The following is a 22,313-nucleotide window of genomic DNA, read 5'->3' on the forward strand; positions in this document are numbered from 1 at the left end:
CAAATAGGACGCATGTATGCAAGTGTTCAGAGTTGAGCTTTTTGTAGTGATATTAGACTTTTTGCTTCGCCGCGTCCCTGCTTGTCGTGTCACTGTTTTCACTGGAAAAAAAACCCATCATATTAGTATGTGCGTGCCGCAGAACTACCGTGTTTGAGTCTACACTTTCTTTCTCTTCACTGATTCACTTTTAGACAACAGTTAAAGTCGTTTTTAAAAGTCCCTCGTGTTGCCCTTTGCTTCTGCCCTCACACTGGATGTGACACATCCTCTATCACAGTTTCATTTAGCACAAAAGCTTGAATTATGTGTCAGCCTCAGTCCTGCAGCTTTTCGGAGTCTGCACGCACTGACTCCCACCTGTCCATCAGCTCCGGATGTCTGTACAGGGAATAATGCTGAGTCACGATAGGGAAGACGCGGGGGGGGGTGGCTCAAAGTCATTTTCGACCAAAAATGCTTTTTTCATTTTTCATTTTTGACAGGTAGGCTAACAAAAGGGCAGATACCATACACTTATGGCTGTATCCTACTTTGCCCGTGCACCTATGTGAAAAGATGCCCGATGGAGAGAGAGTCGCAGGAGGAGGAGCGGGGTCTCTAAACCTGTCCTCCCCTCTTCCCCTCCTCCTCCTCCTCCTCCTCCACCGGCACCTCGACTGACATCGCTGCTGGCCTATCGCACCAGAGCGGGCCCCCCTCCCTCCCTCCCCCCCTGTGCCCTGCCCACCCTGGCGGTCTCCTCTCCAGCCCTGCCAGAGCCAATCCGCGGCTGGGCGTAAGTAGGGCAAGCCGCTTCCTGGTTCTCAGAAAGAAGGAGCAGGGAGTCAGAGTGGGCCAGCGGAGGCAGCAGACAGGGGGTCAGTGCAGTCAAGAGAGCCGGTGTGCAGAAAAGGTGGAGCGGAAAAAAAACGCCGACGCACGACTTGAGGAGAAAATTAAAACGTCCCCTGCGCGGAGCTGAGGACGACAAGAGTGGCGACCCCACCACCACCACCCCCTGTGTGGAAGAAACACTCGAGCTGGGAGAGTAAAAGAAGAAGTATAAGAAGTTGTCAGGGTGGGACGGAATAATCCAGGAAGTGTTGAGCCCAGTCAGGTGGGAGGCGACCGGTCTGAACAGGTGACACACCGGCGCTCAGGTAACAACTTCACCTGCCTGTTCTCCTTTTGAAATGAAACTAAAACGCATATGTAAGTTAAATGGGACTTAAGGACATGTCTGTTTGCCATGACAGCACCGACTCTCGTTAACCTATAGCCTCTCTCCTTCCCGGTTTGAACGGGGTCACGGGAGGACAATCCCACGTCACGAGTGTTCGGTAACTCCTGTCGACATTTATTCCCTCTGTATAATGCAGCCAGTGGGCGCTTCGGCTTCGCTTTTAAAATGAAACTCGGACTTTTATTTGTTAGGAGCAGGTGCTTCGGCTTCTGTTTGATGTATGCGCCCAGGTGAGGAGAGAGAGCGAGAGAGAGAGAGAGTGAGAGAGTGTGTGTGGGGTCGGCGGGTACATTTCTGGAGACTGGGCTGCTAATTATAGCAGAGAACACCGGCTGACATCCAAAACCTAACCTGCTCTCACGCACATCACCTGCCTCTCTGCTTCCATGAGCACGCAGAGCAGTGCACCTATGGGATTTAGCTTCCTGCACCCAAATCATGACCAAATCATGATGTCCCCCCTGCACACACTCATCAGTGGTCTGTTAATCATCATTATCATCATCACTATCCTCCCCATGGCGCACCCAGTGTTTTATTTTAATCCTGCCCACCATCCTGTGCTACAATAGGATGTGCTCAGGCTGTGTAATGTTAGGTTAAGGCTCCTTTCTGCCTACCTCATGGGTGGGGAGGGCTGCCATGCCAGTGGGCTTTTGTGTGTGTCATTACAGTCTGTGTTGCTGACTCGCCCCTCTGGCGGACCGGCCTAACAAGCTCAACTGGCTTGGGTTTGGTTTCCCTGTCTTGGGCACAGCCTGTTTGGTTAAATCTTTAGTTATCCATGAAGGTAGTTAATGTCTTCTGCCCTCCAGGCTCAGGTGTCGTCGCAGCTCCTTCAGCTCTCCTTGCCGTCTCTGAGGGGCCCGAACATCGTCTACAGGGACCTTTTTTTAATTTATTTTTATTTTTTTTGTGGGCTGAGGAGGGGGAAAAAAGTTTTAAAGAAGAAGATCTTTGTCGGATCTAACTGTTTTCCTCCCTGCGTGCCAGAGTTCTTCATGTGAGTGGACGTGTTTAGTGCTCTCTCTCGTTCTGGGCTGATCACACATGGAAGAGCCATCAGGGTTTTGAAATAAATTCTTAATGCCAGCTCTGTTTGCCCTATTCTGTCTGCGATATAATTGGACAACTGTGCCTCATTCCTCGTTCCTGCCGTCCTGACACGACCTGCATCCTGCTCGCCTCTCTGCAGGCCGTGTTCTCGCAGCTGATGCCTGCTTCCTTTGTCATTCTATGTTTTGCCTTTTTTTTTCTTGGAGCGCTAGTTATCACTTCTGTACAGTATGTTGTCATTCCTTTCATCTAAGGGAGGTTTCTGTAAGCTTGTGTGTGTGTGTGTGTGTGTGGGGGGGGGGGGGGGGGGGGGGGGGCTTTCCAACAAAATACTGATTGTTGGGGAACATCTTTCTGAAGAAGTCAAAGTAGGAAGTGTTTAGTTTCTATCTGTCCTTTGTATCTCCATCCCTTTTCACAAGAATCCCCCCTCACACACACACACACACACACACACACACACACACACACACACACACACACACACACACACACACACCGTCCCACATCTGATGTATCATGTGATTGCCTGTCTGTGTTTGTGATTATCCACATGCACTGTGGCTAGAATCATAAAAAAGAAAATAACACGAGCCCCAATTAGTCAGCAGTTTCAAACTTATATTCTATTTAATAGAATAGCTTGCTTTTTTGTAAATGAATAATTCGAACTACCAATCAGGTTTTTCATACTAACGCTCCTTTTTCACACAGGTGTATAACCTCTGCTGACATCTGAACACAAGAGGAAGGGGGGTGCCAGAGGCAGAGGAAAGCAGGCAAACATCTTCTCCAGAGTTTATGGACTGGAGGTAGGAATAATTACAGTGTATATTATCTCATAAGCTGATCTATCTTTCCTTTCAAACACACTTTTAGTTATGCTTCTGCCTTGGTGAGTCCAGAGATGTAAAGAATATAACCTTGGATTTCAGTATTCTTAAAATCTTAGAATGAAGAAGTTTGTCGTCTAAAGGTAAAGTTGTTATTACCTGTTTCTAATGGCCACTCTTTAAGGTGAAGCAATAGAAGATAATAATGATGTTTTTGTACATGCCAAATAATGGTGCACACTTACATACATGTGTTGATTTTCCAGGTCTTTTTAAATTAATGGTGTTAAAGTCAGCTCAACACAACAGAAATCAAAAATGTAATTGTGCAAAGATTGAGCAAAGAGTTTGACTTAAAGACCTCCAAACATGCCTTTTCCGTCTGCAGCCTACCGCTCGCTGCATGAAGCCTGACTGTCCTCTTTGAAAAGCTACTTTCTTGTGCTGCTGATCACTTATAAATGAAATGAAAGTTGTGTGGGGACCGAGGGGGGTTTGTTTGAATCATACATGACACCTTCACAGTACTTTTGGTGAGAAGCCAAAAAGAGTGAAGGTTAAACAAATGCAGCAGACGAGTATTTAGATGTTTGGTCGCAATGAATGTCGGTTTATTCTCCTGGACTTTCTTACATCTTCTAACATAACGAACTTGTTATCAAGTAAACACGTCATCTTATAGAGTAGTCAGACAACTTTTGATCTTTCCCCGCTGGTTTTTAAATTGGTCTTTTAATTGTCAATGCTGCAGACACAAAGGCAACTGCATCATTTCAGTTTTCAACAAATAGAATGTAAGTCTGAACTAGAGATCTTTCTCTAAGTTGGACGTGGAGTAAAATACTTGGAAGAATTCAAATGTGACAAGGTTTTGCTTCGCTCTTCCCCATTTCTTTTCACTGTAAATCTGTCTTCATTTTCCAGTGAACTTGAAGCGGGTTGCAGTTAGAATGGCAAAATTTAATGAAGTTTTATACGGACCAAATCTTCACACTTTTTGGTCAAAATTTGTTTTGAAATAATAAGCAAAAGCAAAAAAATAATAATTACCACCTCAAACTCATGTTATAAATTATCATCCCCAAAAACTAATGAGGAACTTGAAATGGCTTTTTTTCACCATCTATATGAATACAAAAAAACAGCTTAGAATATAATGTTGAAACAATTCATGAATGACAGAAATTGACCTGGATTATTTGAGTCATTGGAGCCCACTCTGTGTCGGTGAAAAAAGCAAACTTCTAGATGTGCTTTTAGAAGTTTTATTTCCCTGTCATGTTTGATCAAAACGTCCACTCTGTAACTGTTTTATAGCCTGACAACTTTTCTTTTGTGCTTTTTTTCTGCCAGTTTAAAGCATAAACCCACTGTTGTGAAGATGAGACCACGTTAAACATAGTATTAACAGGATGAGAGGTTCTCATGAAAACATTGTTGTCCTTGGAGAATATTTAAGCCAAAGAAACAGTTTAATGTTTTATAAGTAACCTGTATGTTAACACCTCAGAAGATGCTTTATTTTCTTAAAAGGATGGCTCAGGAGTGATGCCAAAAATGAATAATTCCAATGGGCTGATGGGAGTTTTTGGTGCTGATATAATCCCCACAAAGAACGATGACTCTAGAAAACTTTGAAGATTAATTGATATTTAGTATAACAGTAATAAGCCGTTTTAAGAATTTGATTAAGCAACAGTGCCTTAATGAAGCTCAGTCGTCATTATATCTGTTTACATTCATATTGATTCCACCACGCTTTAATATTACTGTCCCATCCTGTGAGTTCACATTGCATCAGGGCATTGTGGAAGCACAGTGGGGGATCCACATACACAGTACACATGCACACATTCTGTGTCACCCTAACACCTCTGTTACTACCTCCAATGGCATCACAGGGACACATCTTTGTGACATTCATATTGAAGGCAGGCAGAGGATTCATTTCTACAATACCAACAACAAAACAGCTTATTAAGCTGCAGATTCAAATAATGCTAGGTCGTGTTTAAACCTTCTATGCCGCAACTGGAAAGAATATTTATTTTGTAGCGTGGATTTTTTTTTTGGGGGGGGGGGGGGCTCTACATTTATGTAGAGATAGGACAGTGAATAGAGCCAGAAATCAGAGACGATGCAAATTGAAAAGCACATACAAAAGTCCAAAACAAGTGCAACGAATAAAATGTGATGCAAATGGTACAAATGTTGTGCAGGAAGTAGAAACTACTTTTTTGGATACGTAATCTTACAAAAAAAACTTACGCACAGACACCTTGCAGACCGAGAAAAAAATGTCTCGCACTCCTTTCCAGTGATCAAGCTGTGCAGTTGATTTTGTGGTTCTTTCACTCCATGAAAAAAAAAAATCGCTCCCAGGCATATTTCAGCATGTCAGTGGTCCAGTTTGATATGCTGCTCTCTGTACTGGAACCACACGTTAAAAAAAAGAACAACAATTTCCGTGAAGCAACTGATCCTAGACAGAGGCCGGCAGTATGCTAGAGACACTACAGGGCTCAATGTGACAAAACACAGAATATTGAACCTGTTCTGAAAATATTAATAACGGATAAAAGTTTCGGAGTCAGTCTGCGAACAAGATTGACATTACATGAAATCGAAATTGATGCACGTCAAAAAAAGAAATACGGACGTAAAACAGACTCAGTATGTAATGGCCTATAGAAGAGGGTGCCTGTAGGGAAAGAGTGAGGGAGACAATGATGTGAATTTAAAGTTTCACCCTCAGGATGCATGTTGGCCACCGTAAGAAGGAATGTTACAACCTTAAAAAATAAGAAATAGCGGATGTATTTCTTTGTATCACCAATCTCCAAATTGAATAGAGAACATTATTGAAGGATTTGATCAATTCAATGATTCTTTGTTTCTGTAAGGACAGTGTAAATGTCAGTACGATAAAAGACTGGTTTCTAAGTGCAGTGTCTTTGCCAGATACATTTTTCTCTGACTGTGTGTGTGTGTGTGTGTGTGTGTGTGTGTGTGTGTGTGTGTGTGTGTGTGTGTGTGTGTGTGTGTGTGTGTGTGTGTGTGTGTGTGTGTGTGTGTGTGTGTGTGTGTGTGTGTGTGTGTGTGTGTGTGTGTGTGTGTGTGTGTGTGTGTGTGTGTGTGTGTGTGTGTGTGTGTGTGTGTGTGTGGTGGGCAAGTTCGAGTCACATCATGTGACTTTGGCTTTGTCTGGTGACAACCATGTGTCTGTGAACTGATGGGTAGGGGGAAGTTACAGCTAGTGGTCTATCGAACAAGGAACACACAGATACACACACATACTTACCCCACACACACTTATTCTCCCCCCCCCCCCACACACACACACAGACACACACACAAACATAGGCATTAACACATACTGTATATAAATATATACATGCATGAACACAGTTCCAGGAAATACTTTAATCAGGGCATGTGAGCCCATGTAAATTCCCCCTTTTTCAGACGCGGGTCTTTCAGTTTCATACGAACCCTGTGAGTGGGAGGAAGGTGGGGAGAGAGAGTCAGAACGGGGGAATGAGAATGGGAGTCAAAATAACTTAAGGTTTTGTCTCTGACCTTTATGTTTGAAGTTGTCTCACCTTTTTCTCAGGTTCCCCATCACCCCACCTGTGAAACAACCTGCAAAAATCTCTCATGTTCTCTATGTTCACCCCCCCCCCCCCCCCCCCCCCAAAAAAAAGCTTTTAACCCCAAATGCAAGAAAATGGGTAAGAAATGTGGCTCTGTCAAAAAGAGAATATTTCAAGAAAAGGTTTGTCATTGCGATTGTTACAATGCTGTAACTTTGTTTATGATTGGTAGTGACCTTTGAACTCTGTACAACTGCGCATTTTCACCATATATGGCGGTTGTTTCCTCACTGATAGAGGCAATAATGCCTCAGGGGTGACTATACAGTGTCCGTAATCCAGACTGCTGCTACTACAGTTGAGTCTTGCCCCCACTCGATCTGTGTCAATAGAGGAAGTTCTGTATCTGCCATTTCCTCTTTTCAGTCATGAGTTTCTGTAGCATTTGACAACCCTCCCTCGCTCTCGACCACCGGCTGCGCAGCCCACGCCACCCCTGCCTTAACCAATCAACAGGTGGCTGTGACTCTTCTTCTTGTAAAGAGTCGGAGAAGATGAAAGAAAAAAAACTAACAGTGTTTAAGAAAAAGTGATCATGATTCAGCTCTTATGGTAACAGTGCAATTGTTTCTGTACGCTCTGAGGGGGCGGTTATTATAAATAAGTACAGTGAGACAACATTTCAGGGAAAATGAGAATAATTACTCAAACATGAGCTGGAGATGGGAGCTGAAACTGACCCTTTACATGTGATCTTTGAAAGGGGAACCCCAGCAGCTCACCTTCCCGTTTGGAAAAAAAACCATACACATTCTGTGGGTTCAGGGCAGAGATAAACAGCTAATAAAAACAGCCCCCCGCCGCCCCCCTCCCCCCCCAGATGATCCAAATGATATCTAACGTTGTGCTACACAAAATACTTTTGTTGCATCATTGCACAAGCAATCGTTATTGTATAAGGACATGTGAAACATAAGTATTTTCATGATTGAAATCTTTTTCTTTTTAAACCTTCTTTTGGACCAAAATATCATCTTTTAAGACTGCAAGAGACAATCATAACTGGCTCGTGTTGTCAGTTAGTCGTACGTCGGCTTTTATTTTTTGTGTTGTTAGTCAGCTGCACCACATGTCAAGATGGTTCATGAAGTTATTCTGAAGTTCTGAAATAATTGATGGATTGTAGTCACAGTAAAACAGAGTCTCCTCCCCGTCCTTTATTTCTAACTTGTTGTCCGGTAGATTTGTCAGGATGGTGACACATCTAAAACTTGTGTCCTCTGATTGTGTTGTTCCTCGACGCGCCCCTACAAAAACGTCATATTGTTCTCTTTGCTTAATTCCTCTCTGTTTTTACTTGTTTGCTGTGTGTCATTTTATCTCTCTATCTGCTCTAGTGTTCTGCCATCTTTACTGAGCACAGGAAGAGGAAACTGATCAGGATCTGTTAGTTTTGCGACATTTCTCTCTGTGTTCCTGTGTGTGTGTTTGTCCAGTGCTTTTGCAATGTCTTCCTCTGAAATGGGCCATCATCTGGGGAGGAGGGCAGAAGTTTTTGAGAGCCTCCCATTGATTTGGAAAACAACTGCACACATACACTCGAACACCTACAACATTAAGCGAGAAGTATTTGTTAATTAATTTTCTAACTATACTGCGCAGCTCAGTTGTCAAACTGATTTTGTTGTTTTCTGCCTCCTCCATTATATTTTTGTGTTTGACATTTTCACCCATTTTAAATTAGTAGTTTTTCTAAAATGTTTATTCTTTCTTCCCGTGAATAATTTAATGTCTAGACTTGAATACACCATCTAAACACACTCTAAGAAATTGTACAAATCACACTTTACAAACACATTTCTTTCACCTGATCTCCAAATCATCCAACCAACCCCCCGATCTACCCATTCCCATCATCAAAACCATCCGGATTACAGCCTCGATATCAGGATACATTTCATATAGAGAGACTTCAATCTTTAGAAGATTTTTCACACAGAAATGAACCCACATTAAATAAAATTACTCCCATAACCAATCAATTCAATGAATCATTCATAAATTCATTCACATGCAATTTCTAGTCATACAGGTAGATAAAAATAGCATTTGAATGACAAACCCTAAACAACTTTAAATTTTAAATATTTAGCTTCAGATGATTTAAGTAGACTTTGATGTTGTCTTATAGTAGATAGATGCACATAGACAGTACATGCTTGAAACAACTGACTTTTTTTTAACTTAATTTACAAAATTTCCAAATCTTAAAGGTAATTCCCACATACTAAATTTTCATTTTATTCAAAACCCAAACAATAATTCTACAAATCATATGTAGAAAGGACATAAGTTTAATAAGATCTTTTTAGTATTTAATGCAAGGTTTAGACTGCTGGTGCATTTTTCGAATACTTACATAACCACGCACATTTTAATAAATCCAGAAAATTTTATATCTGCATCAAAAATATAACAGATAATATTTTATCTTAATATGTTACCTTCATGTTGAACATTAACATCTTCAATATTGTACCTAATATAAAATGTATATTTTATGGTTATCATCGTACTTTTTTGAAAATCAAGAAACATTTAGTTAGTTCTCTTTATAAATGCACGGCGTCAAATAACGCCGTGCATTTATAATTTGGATACAGACTTAGCCTCAATTTACTCAAGATGAACACCCACACAGTTCATTTGTTTGCAACGACGACCGACGTTGAAACACCCCCGCAGAGCGACGGGGAGTGTGCTGATAAACGACTTTATGTTTGCCTATAATGACATTTTATCACTCCTTCAATGTTTGCATTTACAGTTTTTCACTTACAATGCAAACCACTCTCATCATACTCTCAAATACATCAACACGGAGAGCAAATAATTGTTACACACACACACACACACACACACACACCGACTGTTGTATTGGGGAAAGAAACTGCTGACCAGAAAAAGAGGTATGAGAGTTGGAGAGTTAAGTGTGAAACCACTTTGTCAGCATGCTTTCTCTCACATCTGTACGTGTTCTCCTTCTTAGGCTGAAACTCCCTTTTGATGATGCTAATGATAGAGCTGCCTGCTACCACATCTCGCACACACACACACACAAACACACACCTGCAAGGACTCTTGCTACTTCCTGTAGCTGCGTGCATTTGTTCACCTCTTGCTCTTTTTTTTTTTTTAATCTCCCAGTTGTCATGTCACCGCTCCTCTCCCTCCTCTCTTTCGGTCTCCCCCTTCCTCTCCCCTTGTAACTTTACTCTGTCGACTCTTGTTTCATGTCGCCTCGCTAACACAGATTGTTCGAGGCCGGGACTAGATTTTCCTGTCTTAACCTCCTCTGTTCTCTGTTTTATCTTTCAGAGTATCTCTACACCCACTACCCCGTTCACTCACTCTCATGTGTTTCTCCTCCCTCACAACCTGCTTTTTTTGTCAGATTTCTAAGAACATGTGTGTTTTTAGAAAACATGCCTCCCTCATGTTCCTTTTGTTGTCTCTTTTCAAATCTCGTACTGTTTTCCTCTTTCCAACCTCAGATTGATTTATTTTCCTGCTTCAGCTCGTTCCTCCCTTCACACTGACAAACATGGCACAAACTAAGGCTCCATATTGAGCTGATTCTACACAAAAAGATACTCCAGACTTTTTCTTTTCTATTCTTAAGAGTTTGTCATCAGTTTCAGAACGTTCACACGTTACTTCAAAAAGACACGTCTTAAAAGAACCCCCCCACCAATTGGGTCCATCCTGCTGTTTATTCTTTAAACTTGGAGCCCTATCACCAAAGTTAACACGAAACATACCTGTGTTCATTCATATCTGGGATTTAAGAAAAGGAGAGAAAGATAGTGAGTATATAGTGTTGAACGTATATATAGATATTGTTAAATGAGGCAAAATGTCATTCAGGAAATGGGAGCTAAGGCTAATTATCCTAAAGTAGTTTGGTTCTTTGTTGTCATTTAAAAGTAACAACACTTATTTAACTTGTTTTGTTGATGTTCAGACTCAGTGAAATCTGTACATTTATTTAAGGTAACATTGTATTTACAAATTCTTTTGGGGGGCTTTTTATGACGATTGAGAGAGAGAGAGTGGGGAACAACATGCGGGAAAGGAGCCACAGGTCGATTGGAACCCGGGCTGACCGCTCTCGAGGGCTTAGCCTCTGTACATGAGGCGCGCACTAACCACTAGGCTTCATGTGACCCGTAACAGCTTCTTTAAATTTTGTGAAACATTAGAAAACGATATCTCAGAGAGAGGCAAACTGTTACCGTAACTTGCAGCTGTTTCATTCGATGAAATGGCGAGACATCAATGACACTTCAAATCTAACTTCTTCTTTGACCATCTATGATTTCTTCATAAGACATGCCAGATGGATTTTCATTGGCACTTGGAGTTGTTTATAACAAGAAGACAGCAACTCCCATGATCCCACACTATGTAAACCTGTTTTCTTTTTAATAAAGCCCAAGCAGCAGGAATAAAATGCCATACCTTTAACTACTGATCATACTTTATTTATATAGAAAATACTTTATTTAAGTGAGCTTCAGGTAGGACTGAGCCACCCAAATGTCTTGTCCCATATGTTGATAAGCTGATAATCCTGCAGCAGATTCACGCTGGTGTTCAGGTCTGGCATGCAAACGTGCTGCTGCTGGAGCTCACAGTGGAGTGTTTGTGGTGTGGTAGGGCGAGGGGATAAGGGCCTCTGCTCTGCCAGCTAAATGAATAATGTAATGTGTTCTTGGAACTAAGACCACAATGTGCGCATGCGTCCACACACACACACACACACACACACACACACACACACACCATAATGCCCCAGTTACAGTAAGGACAGAGGAAGGATTGGCTGCTGCTGGGTCGTCGTCTTGAATAAAAGACAGAACAAACCTCTGCTGAGTAACATCAGCTTACTGGACTTCTCGTTATTTTACTCCCTTTTGAGTCATGACAGGGTGCAATCATTCTACCCATCATGATAGTGTCTCAGCTCTTGTCTTCGACAAATTCAAATGCAGATTCAAATTCTCCCTGGTTGCGTCTGTCTTTTATATCTCCTGGTGGGATGCAAATGTGCAGTTCCGAGGGGACTGTTTGGACGCAGAGCAGGTGGAGCTTTTATCTCCTGGCAGAGATGATACAAGACCTGAGTGCATGCGCTTGTGTGTGTATTTGGGAACATTTAGTTCTTTAAATGTAAAGTTCTTTGCACTCTTGACAGTCCTGAGAGAGTGTTCTGCCTGGCTGAGTGCAGCTTTGGTTTGGCAGATGTGACTGTACTCGTCTCTTCATCCCCCCACCCCCCCCCACCCCCCCCCTCACTTCCTCCTCCCATACTCTTCCTCAGAGAAGGTGTCCCAGTGCCACACTCCTATCACTACCCCAAATAAGAGAAATGTAAAGAGTGCAAAAAACTGTTCTTTCTTTAACCATTCCCTCTGTCATACAGAAGAAAAGTGGTGAGAGGAAGACAAATGTGTGGAGGAGAAACGGTATGAGCTTGATTTTACTTTCCATGCGTTTGGCTGCTTTGTTGTTGTTTTTTGGCACAGTGGTAGTTTAGCCCTATAATGGGTTATGTTGTGGTTATGAATAACCTTTTAATTACTGGGTTTTATCCGAGGGAAAACACTTTTAGCTGTGTTTGTGAATGTGTCAGTGTGTTTAAAGGAGTTTTCATTTGTTGCAGAGGATATTAGGATTTCAATGTATATTATTTCTTATTATTACTATAACAGAAATGTTTCCCCATACAGACTTTGTATAGCAGAGAATTTCAGACATAGAAAAAAATCTAGAATATATTTCTGCTTTTCAATTTGAATGATTTTGCATTTAAGTTTAATATCCTGACCTTCATGAAGTTCAAGAATAATCTCTATTTTTCATCTTTAGTTATTTCAGTGCTGAGAAAGCTGTTACAACATATTCAACCGTGCATGCTCACTTTTACCAAGATTCTGCACACACACACACACACACACACACACACACACACACACACACACACACACACACACACACACACACACACAGTCACAAACACACATTCAGTCGCTTTGGAAAACATCTGACATCAGAATATATAAAAGCATTTCTCCTTCTCCCTCTCAGCCACATGCAGTTTTCTGTGAATGGTATAAAGTCATATTTTCCCCCTTAATGCTGGAGTCGATATAATTGAGGTGGACTGGGAAAACTTACTGCCTTAAATGGAAAATAAGACCCATAAAAATAATACTGACAGTTCTGGTTCCATTCATCACACACACACACACACACACACACACACACACACACACACACACACACACACACACACACACACACACACACACACACACACACACACACACACACACACACACACACACACACACACACACACAGCACATGCAGAAAGATTTCAATACATACGTACAAAACTTTAACCTGCTTTTATGCTGAAGAATGAATCTTTGTGTGCAGGTTAGGGAAATGCTGCTGCTGCTCTCATTTTCCTGGCCGCTGAACACATTTGTGACAAAATTCTCTATTTTTAAGAAGCTGCACAGTCATATTAGTGGACAGTAACGGTTAAAGTTAAGTTTCCGTTTCCCCATCCGTACTAAAGAAATCTGTGTTGGATCCCCTCTTAAACATGTTTGATTAGATGTTTGCTTCATTGTTTAGTTTGTATTGTATGACTAAGGTAAAGCTTTGGGTTTCTGACCGTTACGGAAAGGCCAAATGAATTAAATTGTCTGCACATTATTTGTTTTGTTTTAATGCTTCGAATAAAGCCCTTGTCGTCATGAGAGAGGAAGAGTGTGCACATAATGAAAGCAAGAGTGAGGAAATGGTAGCGTTGCAGAGGAGTTTAATTCCTCCGCTGTCGACAGAAGAGTAGGAGGTGAGGCTGAAAAACACAGAAAGAGATAAGGGACAATTGCTGGAAGGATGAAAACTTTAACATCTGTAGTGTTTAATGCATAACAAGGAAAAAGATGAGCAATTTGTGAGCAATTGAAATATTTTTATTGAGTGTTTTTTGTGGTTAATGTGTCATGCAAAACCAACAGACTTAAAACGACACACCTAACAGACAAAAGTGATATCAGTTATTTAACTGTAAGGAGCATAGCCCTAACTAACATGAATCAACCTACAGTAATAATGTGTCATAGAATACTTTGGCATGTCCTTTTGAACTTGTTGTTTTTTTAATAAAGATAATGTGTTTGTGGTCTCGGTAAACAAAAGTTACAATGTGTTGCAAGAATCAGCAACTTATGTAGATATGTCCGTAGTAAGCAACAAAAAACAGACAAGGTGTCAAGGACGGCAAAGAGGGGATGTGTGTTTGTGTTTGTTAGTGCATGCCATGATGTGTCAGTATAAAGTGACTCACAGATCAATGTGTTTGATGGGAATCACTGCAACTTTTTTGCAATTGTGTTTTTTTCCGAATACGTATGTGTTCTTAGGAATATGCCTAAAATAACCAACTCAAACCACCTACCACCCATAGTGCTTTTTCTTTTTTTTCTCACCCCTGCGCCGGAAATTTAATGTGCATTGTCGTGTGATCCTCCTAAAGCCCTTATGTGTCCTGTTTGTACTGCACTGTTTTTCTGAAGTTTCTGTTTTGTGTATTTTTATCTACTTTTCTTGTATTACAGCACCTCAAAATCAGGTTAAATAAAAAACATCAATTGTGATTTTATAATCATGATAATTCTAAAAACAAATCTGGTTAACTGTGAATGTAATAAATGACAATTACTGTATAGATGGTGAGTTTCCACTGGGTTTTTTTCCACTCATGTTTTTTTTGTATGATGAGGGGCTGCAACTAACGATATATATATATATATATATATATATGTGTGTGTTTCAAGATCTATTCATCCACAAATACCACAAAATGGTCAAAAATCCCATTATCCCAAACAGGCTGTCATCTAAAAACGTTTTATTTATCCCACCTGCTGTGGACACAAAGATAATAGTTTAACATTTAAGTCAACCAAATTTCCCCCAGGGATAAATAAAGCATGTGTGATTCTGAACTTAAAGGTAGACAAACCTCTAGACAAGCTGTAACCAGGTGTGTGTGTGTGTGTGTGTGTGTGTGTGTGGCCCCTTCACTTCCTCCCTCTTCTGTGTCGTTAGCTGCATAACACATGCTGTACAACGCAAAATTCATCGAGGATTCATATAAAAAATGTGTTGTCCTAAAAAAACAAGTAGTAAATATCTGTGTTGTTGACAGTGATATTTTATGTAACACACTCGGAGATGTTTAGCATACTTGGTTTCAAAGGAAGACTTTTGTGCACTCATTTGTCTCCGTTTTTTGGTGTAATATGGTTTAACCCTCATATTGCACCTACCTGAGTGTTTGTTCCTTGGTGCTGTATGACTCATAATGACAATATGATTTTGATTCTTAAGTGATTGTTCAACTTTGACATGAAGTTGACTAAAAATAAAAGGTATTACTGAAATGGTTTGGTAGAATTCAATGGTGTCCTTATCAAACTACTTAATTTTTTCTTTGTGGTCTACAGCCCCCAAAGTTTTTTTTTATTCTTAATGTCCTCAGACACGCATAACCCCTTCAACCTGTTGACTTCTTTTTGTAATGGGAGAGGTCGACGTGGAGATCGTGTTTATCGGAAATTGTTCGGAAAATGGGCCGTTGGTTTTTGGCAAGAGGGGGCGCGTAGGCGACTTTGGGGGGGAGGGGTATCTCTGAATCTGCTTTCGTCACTAAGCACCCTCTTTTGATACAACAGGAAGGAGAGTTAGTGACAGAATGTGCAAAAGAGGTAGACATCCCCAAGGATCAACGCTTTACACCAACTTCTGACATTGAGATCGACCTTTACGTTACACATCTAAAGGAAGAGGGAAATAGGAAAATAAAGTGGTTTTCTAAAACAGCGAGGAGAAGTCGAGCGAGAGGAGTTGTAGAGAACAGAGCGATGGATGCCATGAGAATCACGCTGCCTCGCCTCCAGCTGACTGTGCCAATGCCCATGAAGATAGAGAAGGTATGGTTAACGTTTGAGTCTTCTGGTTGTTTTGACACTTCCTGGAATGACAATGGGAACATTTGCGACGCTTGATATCGATTAGAGCCATGGGAAGGATTTTGAAAAAGTGCTGGCAAGTTGAGAAGTATTTATTTTATTGGCTGTACCTCAGACATTTTTCTTCCTTAAAGGGGTGGAGTATATTAATACGTGTATGTGTTTAAAATAGGCCGGGATTAAGATTGTCACATAACAGGTTAATTCGAACAACAGTGGGTGGGGGGAGCCACAGGTTGGCACGCAATGTGTGCATGTGTGCATTTGTGTTTTATACTGGTGGTGTATGTACTCCAGTGCGTGTGTGTTTAATAGGGTGTGTTTTGGAGCAGGTTAGTCAGGTGGCTGTACCGTCATTGTGCAAAGCCCTCTGGGCTATGTGTGAACACTGTTATTGGATGGCTAGGGGGCTGCCAGTTGCTATGGGAGGGAGATAAAGGGCAGGGAGGGGGGATCTGGAGGGTGAGTTGTTTGTGGAAAATCTGGTCCGCTCAGGTGTGTTAAGAGATATTGTTGAGCAGGTATATTGTGGACTGGGTGAGGTGCGAGCTTAGGGAGCCAGAGAAGGGAGTTGTTGGGACTTATTCATGTCGGCCCTTGTAATGACACTCAAAGAGAAATAAAGTTATTGGCCTTGACTTTGCAACATTTTATCTTTAGCGAAACACTGGCATGGGATTAAAAGGACTAAGAAACTATTTTAATGTATATAGAGCCCCAAGTCACAGCAAACGATATTTCAGGACACAAAAATAGCAGGTCTATAATGTATTCTTTCTGAAATGATTTCCAGAGACCAAACACGAGCACACCAAAGGCAAGCACTTGGAAACAATGGCACGAAAGAAAACAAAAAGAAATCTAGCATCTTGCTAGACTGGATATGTTTTAAGTCTAACTTTAATTCTAATTCTTTTTTTTTTTTTTTTTGAGTGCTGTTTTTTCCTTCCTCATTCTTTGGGTGGTTCTCCCCCCTTTGACCTAGTCTAGCCTGTCACTTCCTCCCTTTCCCTAAGTCGCTCTTCTTCTCTCTGTCTTCCCTTCGTCAGTCCCCTTTCTTCTTCAGGTATTTTAATTAACTTGCTAATGCTATAAAGGTTTCACACAGGAATTAACCTACTGCAGTTGGTTACAGCACCTTCAGCGCATTACATAATCCTGCATCCTTTTTGATTCCCTGCTATTGATCATTTGATTATATATAGAGTATATATCCTTGGTCTTATGAATATTTGATCTTCTCCTTGTTGTTAAATTTCCCTCCCCTGCTGGCTGTCATTTCGATCGAAATTGTCCTCCAGGGCCCCAACCCCCCATCTCACTGGCCCAAAATCACCGCCTCCTTATTTAGTAATCTGTAGAGAAAGTACTGAGAGTGGGGAGGGAAGGATAAAGGGGGGAGAGTTGCTGCTAAGCCTGGTTTAAATTGCCCTTTACATGAACGAACCTCCTTGTCTCAGTCACGCTACAGTGGATTTACTTTTAAACACTTCAAAATGTATAAACAGCTCTCTGACATAAAGAAAGGCTGTTGATTATTCATTCAAGTTATGTCTGACAGGAAACAGATTTCATGCCTATTCAAAGCATTATGATGGGTACAGACGATGCACCACACTGCTGTTGTTTGTAATTGTCACACCATAATTAACATTGATTCTTTGGAGGATATTTGACTAGTGTATTAGTGCATTGACTGGTTTACTCTCTGATACCTGATTCATTATTGTAGGCAGTATCTGAGGCTGATTCTGATACTTTGATCAGTACCAAAGCAACTCTTTACAAAGGGTCATTTGGACTTCCTCCCCTCCTCTAACCTCATTTTTTCTTTCTCTATCCTAGGTGGCGATGTCTCCAGGAGAGGACGGTCTGATTGGGATCCCCTTCCCGGAGCACAGCAGTGAGATCTTGGCCCACCTGAATGACCAAAGGAGGGCAGGGCTCTTGTGTGACCTCACCCTGACATCTCGTGGGGCACGCTACCAAACTCATCGCTCCGTCATGGCGGCTGTCAGTCTCTACTTTCGCCGGTTGTTTGGGGCAGAGGAGGGCGGCGGCGAGGGTGGAGGAGGTTTCAGCGTGTGCCAGCTGGACTGTGTGGCACCAGACGCCCTGGACGCCCTGCTTGAGTTCGCCTACACTGCCACGCTGACCATCCCTAGCTCAGGGATGAGAGATGTGCTCCGAGGGGCTCAGCTTCTGGGCATTCAGTGTGTGGCTGACGCATGCAGAGACATCTTGGGGGAGAAGGCCGAGGCCGAAGGCGAGACAGCAGAGGAGCAAAGGTCACAACACATAGCTACAGAGAATATGGTGCAAGAACAGAGCAGGGTAGATAAAGGATCGCGAAGAAAAACAGACAGAAAGAAGGTGAAAAACATGATACCAATCTACATCAACTCATCGTTTTCGAACCCATCACCTGCTTCGCCCATTTCCCACCCATCCCCCGCATCAGACAGCATCCGTTCCCAGCCGTTCACCCTGCCTCCAAGCCCAAAACAGGAGGAGCTTGACCAGAAAATAGTCCAGAATGGAGGTTCCAGGATGATCAGAGAGCCGGGAAGAGGGGCCTCACTTAACGGAGGACTCTTTCACTGGCTGCATGAGCGTCCCCTTGTAGCCCACCCATCTCCTGTTTCATCTTTGAATGACAAGCTGTCAGAGGACGACGACGTTGAGGGCTGTGGCGATGATGCAATGCTGATTGGAAGTACCTCCATACCTACCTCTGCATCTGATCGGGGAGCAGCTGCAACCGCGGCAGGAGGAGGGAGGAAGAGGAAGTCTCAGACGCCCCAGCAGTGCCCCGTTTGTCAGAAGATCATCCATGGGGCAGGAAAACTGCCCCGACACATGAGGACCCACACTGGAGAGAAGCCCTTCCAGTGCTCTGCCTGTGGAGTCCGCTTTACCCGGTACAGTAGATTAACCCCATTTTATCCACCTATCTCATAATACCTGCTGTTTAGATATAGAGCAGGCCAAACTCACGTTAATAATATTCACAGAGACCCAACATTGATTCACTATGAGAAAGCTATTGGCGACACTGACAAGTAAAAAAACAATGTTTGGCTCTGGTGAACAGTTACCTGCCACAACCAGCTGAGAGAAGAAATTGTACTAGAGAAAGGAAGAGTACTTTACAGACAGGGAGACAGTAAGACAGCATTAAAACAACTCTTCCACATCTAATATCTGTGATGGATCAATTGTGTTGAGTTGAGTAATATGCAGAATTATTGCATCGATGTTTTGTTGCCTACTGTTTTCTATATGCCTCTTCATTTTCTCACCCGTCTCTTCTGTAGGAATGACAAGTTGAAAATCCACATGAGGAAACACACAGGTGAGCGCCCCTACCCCTGCCCAAGCTGCCCTGCCCGGTTCCTCCACTCATATGACCTCAAAAACCACCTGTCCCTGCACAGCGGGGCAAGGCCCTTTGAGTGCCCGCTCTGCCACAAGGCTTTTGCCCGAGAGGACCATCTTCAGCGTCATCGCAAGGGACACAGCTGCCTAGAGCCGCCCACACGCCGGCCCAAACGCAAGCCTGATGCCTTTGAGGATGGTAGTATGAACGGAGATGGGAGGGAGCAGTCCAGGCAACTTGAGGCTGTGTCCTTACAGGCCCACTCCTCAGCGTTCCTTCCTCGCGTGTTGCTGGATGGTGGGAGTGGGTCTGGCACTGGCCCTCCGCTGATGTTTCCAAGTGACATTGAGAGGCGGTCTTTCGCCCTTCAGACTTTGGCTCAATTCGAACCTCGCAGACTGGCTAGCTACCCACAGCTCTTCCTGCGAGGTCTTGACCTGCGGGAGGGCAGAGAGGCGGAGGAAGAAGATCCAGGAGAAACCCACTCACCCGCTTCGCAGCGTGATCGATGGGCAGATGAAGTGGAGGAGGAAATTGGAGAAGATGAAGTGGAGGAAGAGGAATAGTGAGAAGAGTGTGTGTGTGTGTGCGTAGACATGTGTGTGACTGTGTGGTAAAGTATCCACAATAAAAAAAAAAATCTAACTCAGGTGGCTGGACTAATCCTGCTGCTCCCATATAGAGAGCGCTTACAAAAGAAACTAGTAAATGAATTTAAAAGAAAAAAAATGGAAACGGGTTTTCTGAGATATCTTAAACTTTTGACTCCTGGCTTTAGTTCTTTTGTCTTCTTCATTTTATTTCTCCTTTGCTGTATATTTTTTCATGTATTACATGTTTGCGCTGTGTGATTTGATTTTCTAGCTTGAGATGTGTGTGTTGAGTGTGTGTGTGGTGCCTGGGATGCTTTACACTATGCAAATCAAAATCCAGAGCTGCAATATAAAGGGATATTTGAAAATGTATATTTTAGTTACAATAAATATGTATAGATTCAGGTGCAATTCAGAAGTAATATCACCTAGATCACAAGAATGAGTGTGCATGCACTGACCTCTGGTGGTTATCAGTGGAAGTGCAATCTAATTAATCAAACTTATTATGTACATGGTAGGCAATGTTGTTTTTTGTTTTTTTTCTGTCAGTGGTGGAAACTTTGCTTTAATTTGGTGCTTTAACCAAAGAATATAATGAATCTGTTGTCTTACATCTTAGGTTATATGAGGAGAGAGGAGAATTGTAGCCAATGTTGGGGTTGAAAAGAAGTTTCTCCCCAACTGTTTTGAAAGCCATGAGAAATGATCTTTGTTTCAGAGCTGGTGGAGCTCTGTGTTAAATGCCTGACCAAAAGAGACAAAGTCTGGGTCAATGAGTTGATGCTGGTTATGTTCAAGACTATTCCTATTTTCCCTTAAGACTAGATGTTAGTCTTCCAATGCACTCTTTTGGGTTTGTTGTTTAAAAAAGAAAAATAGAAAAGGTGCAAGGCGAGGGGATGAATGAAATAGTTTGCCCTTTGTTTTCTGAACTTATTTATTTATTGTTATTTATTGCAACTGTTCTGCTTAAATTCCTTACTGAGACCAATTCCAGGGTGGGACACAGTCCACTCCTCAACTAAGTTTTACGAGAAGCTGCGTTGCGCTTACAGATTTTTGGCTCCATACACCTTAATGCCTTTTTAAGGGAATACATGTCTCTTATTTAGGCGAGTCTTCCTCAAATGCATTCTTTGCACATTTAACCTCGTCAGGTACTGCAATAATTCAGGCACATTCCATCCTCCAGGGAACAGAGCAAAGAAGTCGACAGATGTAAAAGAAAACAAAAAAAACGTCCATGTAAACGGAACACAAGGGATACTGCTGTTAGACATTTCAGCATGGTTTCCTGTTGTTAATTCAACATGTACAGTACTGTATCACATGCTATTGCATGGCAGTTCTTATAGATTAGCCACCATGTGTCCAAAGGGGCCATTATCTTTTGAGTTTAGTTTTCTTTGACCAAAAACTTTGTAGTTGAATCTTGAATTCTCTGGACCAGTACATTAGGGTTTATTGCAGGGTCTAATGCAATCATGAATGGCTTTAAATGATAGCAGCTGTCTTTTTCCATACCATATATCCTTGAAACACATGTAGTCAGAACCTTGTGTAGCAGTCGTGCTAATCTGGCTTTGTGTGCACTATCCACTCCTTGTTGTGTATTTTTATTTCAGTTTATTTGCACTATGAGATTTGAGAGCTTTGAGCCTTTTTTGTTTGACCGTCATTATCTAATCCATTAACTCACCTGATTAAGATTGTGATTGAAACAGTAAATCTTCTTTAAAACCCTCACATTTTGAATATTATTCCACCTGCATAATAATACAGAGTTCTAGTCACTATAATGTATATTGGGATGAAGTTGCCTTAGTTTTTTTTTTGTGCTTCAACTATTCTCAGGAAACCTTGAGCAATGCACTAAGTGATTTTAGAAAATATATAAATGGGAAGAAAACGTCTGGTGCTGTAGGACAATCAACACCCTTCATGTTAGCATAAGGCCAGGAACCTCAAAATAGGATATTTTGTATTGTTTGACGTTTGAAAATCAAATGATTTAAACCATTTGTGAGACAAAAAAAAGGTGGATAATTGCTGAAGCGCTATCGGCCTTCCAATAACCAGTCCTACTGGAATGACAGAATGGCAGTTGGGCTTGTTCCTGAAGGGTGTTGTTTTCCCCAGTCGTAGCTTTGTGAAGGAATGAGGTTCATCTGATGCCAGCTGTGAAGTGTGTGTTTCTATGTGAGCTCTTATTCTTTTGGCTTTGGTGAAGGGACATGGGGTCCAGTCTGACCAGGGACCCCGCTATCAGGGATACATTTTTTTTCTTTCAGTTTTTAGTAAAAACCTTCTCAGTGATATGAATCATTTCCCCATCATTTGTTTCAGTTAATGCAAAGAAAATAAATAAAGACCTCTATGCTTGCTATTCTCTGTTTCTTTCATTTATTTATATAATGCAAAAGAAAAATAATGCTTTAATACCTGGTGACTGATCAGCACTGGATTCATGATTCTGACATCTATATAGAGTCCAGTTTCTTTATTCTTTTTAAATAGC

The 22,313-nt window shown here is 41.9% G+C and overlaps 1 protein-coding gene across 3 annotated transcripts; it reads left to right on the forward strand.

The window, feature by feature from the left end:
- The first annotated feature begins 758 nt into the window (after positions 1-758).
- zbtb7b (zinc finger and BTB domain containing 7B) lies at positions 759-22,181 on the forward strand. Of its 3 annotated transcripts, none has more exons than XM_020637187.3 (4): positions 759-1,142; positions 2,996-3,093; positions 17,666-18,741; positions 19,138-22,181. In XM_020637187.3, exons 3-4 carry the CDS (start codon positions 17,672-17,674, stop codon positions 19,763-19,765), a joined length of 1,698 nt encoding a protein of 565 aa, XP_020492843.1. In that variant the 5' UTR covers positions 759-1,142; positions 2,996-3,093; positions 17,666-17,671; the 3' UTR covers positions 19,766-22,181. The 3 variants fall into 3 exon arrangements, with proteins under 3 accessions (XP_020492843.1, XP_065814082.1, XP_020492842.1); XM_065958010.1 differs by lacking the exon at positions 759-1,142 and adding an exon at positions 1,898-2,228; XM_020637186.3 differs by lacking the exons at positions 759-1,142; positions 2,996-3,093 and adding an exon at positions 15,551-15,781.
- Positions 22,182-22,313: the final 132 nt, after the last annotated feature.

Source organism: Labrus bergylta, chromosome 8 (genome assembly GCF_963930695.1).
Source record: "Labrus bergylta chromosome 8, fLabBer1.1, whole genome shotgun sequence".
Taxonomy (NCBI): Eukaryota; Metazoa; Chordata; class Actinopteri; order Labriformes; family Labridae; genus Labrus; species Labrus bergylta.

Excerpts from the sequence above, each read along its gene's own strand:
- zbtb7b (XM_020637186.3), top strand. The coding sequence starts at position 15,713 with ATGGATGCCATGAGAATCACGCTGCCTCGCCTCCAGCTGACTGTGCCA. Across the intron at positions 15,782-17,665 it reads TGCCCATGAAGATAGAGAAG|GTGGCGATGTCTCCAGGAGA; the intron begins GTATGGTTAACG and ends TCTCTATCCTAG. Across the intron at positions 18,742-19,137 it reads TGTGGAGTCCGCTTTACCCG|GAATGACAAGTTGAAAATCC; the intron begins GTACAGTAGATT and ends TCTCTTCTGTAG.